Source organism: Saimiri boliviensis, chromosome 11 (assembly GCF_048565385.1).
Source record: "Saimiri boliviensis isolate mSaiBol1 chromosome 11, mSaiBol1.pri, whole genome shotgun sequence".
NCBI lineage: Eukaryota > Metazoa > Chordata > Mammalia > Primates > Cebidae > Saimiri > Saimiri boliviensis.
In genome coordinates, this window is record NC_133459.1 from 14,413,658 (window position 1) to 14,419,657 (window position 6,000).

At 46.4% G+C, this 6,000-nt stretch overlaps 1 protein-coding gene across 3 annotated transcripts in view; it reads left to right on the forward strand.

Moving 5' to 3' along the window:
* The window catches only part of DNAJC16 (DnaJ heat shock protein family (Hsp40) member C16), a 40,172-nt gene extending 34,527 nt beyond the window's left edge, over positions 1-5,645 (forward strand). For all 3 annotated transcript variants that reach the window (XM_074380110.1, XM_003934976.3, XM_074380111.1), the window contains 6 exons: positions 1,348-1,530; positions 1,701-1,777; positions 3,315-3,395; positions 3,478-3,576; positions 4,487-4,657; positions 5,166-5,645. In XM_074380110.1, the coding sequence (XP_074236211.1) occupies positions 1,348-1,530; positions 1,701-1,777; positions 3,315-3,395; positions 3,478-3,576; positions 4,487-4,657; positions 5,166-5,565 (1,011 nt within the window). In that variant the 3' untranslated portion in view covers positions 5,566-5,645. The remainder of the gene's footprint in view (positions 1-1,347; positions 1,531-1,700; positions 1,778-3,314; positions 3,396-3,477; positions 3,577-4,486; positions 4,658-5,165) is intronic.
* Positions 5,646-6,000: the final 355 nt, after the last annotated feature.

The window sequence follows — 6,000 nt, forward strand, 5'->3', positions numbered from 1 at the left end:
TTGTAGAGATAAGATTTCGCCATGTTGCCCAGGTTGGTCTCAAACTCCTGAGCTCAAGCAGTCCACCCGCCTCAGCCTCCCAAAGTGCTGGGATTACACGAGTCACCGTCCCCAGCCGAAAGCCTACTCTTAAAATAATTTTTTACCTGGTCCGTTTACATTCTGTATGTCAGCCTCAGACCTCCACAGAAAGCATCTTTTCTATCAGTAAATGTTAAAGGTCACCAGTCGTTTTCACCAGTTTTTACTATGGCAAGTCTGGTCTTGCAGCATCCTAGATCCTAGATTTTACAAACCTTTAGGCCACCAGTAATGTGCTCTAGAAAATTCTGCCTCTGTCTGCCTCTTTCACTTTCTCCTGGTTGATCTCTCCTGCCTTTCCCCACCATGGTCATCACTCCCTACGGAAATAAGAAATTCTCCTCTGACTTTTCCAGCATTTTGGCAATCATTGGAAAATCTCCCTAAAAACAAAGGTTTCCCTTAATATTAAGTCAAAGATTATAGAACAAAATCTGTTGAGAAAAAAAAGAGCTTTAACTTTTAACAAAAGGTTAGGAAAGTCACCGTAAAAGTTGTTTCTTGGGCCGAGCATGGTAGCTCACACAACCCCAGCACTTTGGGTCACCGAGGTGGGGGAATCACTTAAGGCTAGGAGTTCAAGACCAGCCTAATCAATATGGTGAAAACCCGTCTCTACTAAAAATACAAAAATTAGCCAGTGTGATGGTGCATGCCTGTAGTCCCAGCTACTCAGGAGGCCGAGGCATGATAATTGCTTGAACCCAGGAGGCAGAAGTTGCAGTGAGTCAAGATGATATCACTGCACTGCAGCGTGGGTGACAGGGTGAGACTGTCTCAAAAAAAAAAGTTACTTCTTTTGTAAGAAAGATTTAGGTCTGTTGCAAATATTGTAGAATCATCAATATTTGTGTTTAATTTTATTGCTGACTTCACTGGGTCCTTTTTTCCATCCTCTCTGAAAAAACAACTGTGGCTGGGCGTGATGGCTCACGACTATAACGCAGCGCTTTGGGAGGCCAAGGCGAGTGGCTTACCTGAGGTCAGAAGTTTGAGAGCAGCCTGGCCAACATGATGTAACCCCATCTCTACTAAAAATACAAAAACTAGCTGGGCATGGTGGTGCACACCTGTAGTCCCAGCGACTAGGGAGGCTGGGGTAGGAGACTTGCTTGAACCTGGGAGGCGGAGGTTGCAGTGAGCCAAGATCAAGCCATTATACTCCAGCCTGGGAGACAAGAGTGAGACTCCATCTCAAAAAACAAACAACTGTAGCTTAATCATGCTTTTGAAACTTCTGATGGTTTTTCTCTCCTTTTCTTCCAGGTGTCTATCTTAGAAAGGCGCAACACAGCGGGAAGGGTGGTGTATAAAACCCTAGAAGACCCTTGGACTGGGAGTGAGAGTGATAAATTCATCCTCTTGGGTTATCTCGACCAGCTGCGTAAAGATCCAGCTCTTCTGTCCTCTGAAGCAGTGCTTCCCGACCTGACCGATGAACTTGCTCCTGTGAGCATTGAGGCCGGGAAGGGTGGGACGCCAGGAGGGCTCATAAGCACACAATGCTGGTGGCAGATTTCTGCTCTGAGCAGAGGTCCAGCAGCGCACTGTGTTGCAGGGTAGAGGGACTCTGCCTTTGGGGTTCAGTCCTGACCATCATCCATTTTCTGTCTACGTAGGTTTTTCTCCTTCGATGGCTCTTCTCTGCTTCTGACTACATCTCAGACTGCTGGGATAGCATAGTTCACAACAACTGGTAGGGATATTGCTAGGTTGAATTTCCTTTTCTCTGTTAATACTGTGTCACTGTTTTTCTTTTGAAAAGAGTTTGTCATTATTAAATTTCAGTGTACACTTGATGGGGCAAGTGGAAGAACGTTTACAGTTTTTCTTTTCTTTTCTTTTTTTTTTTTTGAGATGGAGTTTTGCTCTTGTTGCCCTGACTGGAGTGCAAGGGCGCTCTCTCGGCTCACCGCGACCTCCGCCTCCTGGGTTCAAGGGATTCTCCTGCCTTAGCTTCCCAGGTAGCTGGGATTACAGGCTTGTACCACCGTGCCTGGCTAATTTTGTATTTTTAGTAGACATGGAGTTTCTCCACATTGGTCAAGCTGGTCTCGAACTCCCAACCTCAGGTGATGCGCCTGCCTCAGCCTCCCAAAGTTCTGGGATTATAGGCATGAGCCACCATGCCCAGCCACTTCCCTTTTTTCATATTGGCTGACTGATGCTTTCTCGCTGGCTGGGAAAGGATCAGCCATGGCTACCATTCTGGGCAGCAGAGCCTGGGACTGTCTCTTCATCAGGAAACCTCTGGTGCCTGGCACAGGACCTGACACACATGGAGTCCAGTGAATAGATGTAAAATGCATGAGTGAAATAACCTGCAGAGGGAGACCCACTGCCACCCACTGATGAACTCATGAGCCCCTGAAGGCAGAACCACATCTCATTCATGTTTGTGATTCCTGGCACCCAACACAGTGCCTGAAAAGTGGCAGGCCTTTGATGAATGTTGGTGGGTGCATAAAATTTCAGAACACCAGTCCTAGATGAAATCTTGCAAGATCTGTTTTGTCTCCCTACTCTACCCTTCTGGGCTACATCTGAATTATTCTGGCCAGAAAAAAAATCAGTAAAGTTGAAATAATTCCACATTATCAGAAAATTCTTCCGTATTTATACCTTAAATCCTTTCTTATTCCTTTTATCGTTTCCTTATGCAGAATTTATGAGGCATAGCCTTTTTTTTTTTTTTTCCTGAGATGGAGTTTTGCTCTTGTTGCCGAGGCTGGAGTGCAATGGTGTGATCTCAGCTCACTGCAACCTCCGTCTCCCGGGTTCAAGCGATTCTCCTGCCTCAGCCTCCTGAGTAGCTAGTATTACAGGCATGCACCACCATGCGCAGCTAATTTTGTAATTTTTTTGAAGTAGAAATGGGGTTTCTCCATGTTGGTCAGGCTGATCTCGAACTCCCAACCTCAAGTGATCTGCCTGCTTTGGCCTCCTAAAGTGCTGGGATTACAGACGTGAGCCACTGCGCCTGGCCAAGCATAGACTATTATACTGAGCTATAAAATCAAACTTTTAGACTACACTCTCTGTGAATTAGAACACTGAGCAAACAATCTCTACCTTTTCCTCTACTACCACCCCCCACCAGGAAAATTTCTGTTTTCCTGAAATTAGTAAGAGTTTATTGGTGTGAATAATTTCTGGTTTGGGATTTTTCTCTTTTTTTGAGCTAGAGAGATGAAAGTTTAACTTGAGCTAATAGTGCGCCAATTTGGTTTTAGGCGAGAAATGATGCCTCTGCTGTCCCTGATCTTCTCTGCCCTCTTCATCCTCTTCGGCACAGTCATCGTTCAGGCTTTCAGGTAAATGTCCTGTGGCTTCTCACTGCACCTCCATGCTTGGTGTTGACACTTTTTTTGTAAAACTGCTTTTTTCTTATTTTAGTGATTCGAGTGATGAGCGAGAGTCAAGCCCTCCAGATAAAGAGGAAGCCCAAGAGAAGACTGGGAAGACTGAGCCCAGCTTCACCAAAGAAAACAGCAGGTTTCTCTAACAAAACACCAAACTTACCTCCCTGGCACCTACCCCCCAGATCATGTCATCTAATAACACAGCATTGGAACATACAGTATAGAGAAGAACTCTCCTGCACCTCCTTCCATGTAAAGTGTGGATACAAGGAAAAGTCACTGTGACTTGTGTTTAGTAAGGGCCTCTAGGTGTTTAGATGCCTTAGATTTCACAATGATGGCAGAAGGAAAGAAGCATGTCAGGCAAGTGGTAGGTGAGCCAGAAGCAGGACGTGGTTTGTCCCTGTAATTGTCAATGAACGTGACCAGTCTTGAGCGCACACACACATCCAGCAGTGAGAGGCCCGGGTCTCTGAGATGAAGAACACAGACTGAGTGATAGTTTTCTTCATGTCCTAGAGCAACTTCTGCACCTGAAAAGCAGCATCAAGTCGGGCACAGTGGCTCACACCTGTAATCCCAACACTACAAAGCCAAGGTGGGAGGACCGCTTGAGCCCAGGATTTGAGACTAGCTTAGGCAACATGGCAAGACCCTGTCTCTGCACAAAATTTATAAAATTAGCTGGATGTGGTGGCAGGCACCTGTGGTCCCAGCTGCTTGGGAGGCTGAGGTGGGAGGATCACTTGAGCCCAGGAGGTCGAGGCTGCAGTGAGCCATGATTATGCTGCTGCACTCAAGCCTGGACAACAGAGTAAGACCATGTCTCAAAAAGAAAAAGAAAAGCAGCACAGAAAGACTGTGTGTAGGTCAGGGATTACCAAGTCAGACCATCCCCATCCTACTAATGTCTTAGGCTCAAAAATCGTGAATAACATACCTAGTCTGGTTAGAACGTAGCATTTTCTTTCACTTGTTCCTTTTCAAAGTAATGGCTTTCCCCTATCCTGACAGCATCTTAACTCCTCAATATTTCTCCACAGCAAGGTTCCTAAAAAAGGCTTTGTGGAGGTAACTGAACTCACAGATGTAACATACACCAGTAACTTGGTACGCCTGAGGCCGGGCCACATGAATGTGGTCCTTATCCTGTCGAATTCTACCAAGACCAGCCTACTACAGAAATTTGCTTTGGAGGTCTACACATTTACTGGGTAAGCGTGTGTGTGTGCGCGCATGTATGTATGTATGTGTGTGAGAGGGGCAGTGCACTGAAATTGCACACTTTTCTCTTTGGTCTTATGGGGCTTTATTTGTGTGGCAAGATGCTGGCTGTGACCTTTCCAATCCAGACATCTGAGCCACAGTTAGGGACCTCTTTTCCCACTTCACTTCGTGTTCTGTTGGTTCTGGACAGAAAAGCTTGAACTCAGTGTTATTCTCTGAGCCCTTTCAGCAAACTGACTGTTCTCTAGCCCTAGTGTGTTTTCCAGAAGACCAATGTAAGTTCCGCGGAGCAAGGGATGGGGGAGTGGGTGATTGAAGTTGTCGCAGCTGCTGGAGAGGCGCTGGCTCCCACAGAAAGCCTTTGTTTCTCTGTGTTCAGGCCCCACCCGACACAAAGCATTTTCCTATGATTTTAAGTTTCACTGGGGTATTTATTTTCTCAGCAGTTAAATGTGTCAGGAAATACCCTGAGTCCTCATTCTCTTCTTCCTACAGGAGCAGCTGCCTACACTTCTCCTTCCTGAGTCTAGATAAACACAGAGAATGGCTAGAATACTTACTAGAATTTGCTCAAGATGCAGCCCCAATCCCAAACCAATATGATAAGCATTTCATGGAACGTGACTACACTGGTTATGTACTGGCCCTGAATGGCCACAAGAAATACTTCTGCCTCTTCAAGCCCCAAAAAACAGTCGAAGAGGAGGAAGCCATGGGGTCATGCAGCGATCTTGACTCTTCCCTCCACCTGGGCGAATCTCGAGGGAAACCTGCCTGTGGTCTTGGACCTAGGCCCATCAAAGGAAAGTTGAGCAAGCTCTCCTTGTGGATGGAACGCCTGCTGGAGGGCTCCTTACAGAGGTTTTATATCCCATCGTGGCCTGAACTAGACTGAGAAGATTTTCAAAAGGGATTTGAACTCTTCAGACTTTTTAACATGCCCCTGTGAACAGGTATTTTTAGGACTCAAACGACCATAATGAACAGAGTATAGATTTTAGATTGCTCTTCTAGAACCATGGCTAGAAGAATCTTTCCTTTGTCCTATTCTAACCTAGGAATGAAAAACACCACAAGTTTGAATTCCCTAGATCAAAATCTTTTCCCCTGGGTTTTATTTTCCTTGCCACACCATTGAAAATAGACTGCTCATCCCCTCTTCTTTCTCATCCTGGTCCCATGCTCACCCCACCCTCTGTCCTGTGTCTTGGAGAAACACAGGGCTCCACCCGGCAAACGGCATCTGGCGGACCCTCCTGAGCCTGTCTCGCAGGCCGGGTCATTGGCCCCTTCCCCAGCCCCGGCCCGGCTATGCTGCTGCCATGGCGCA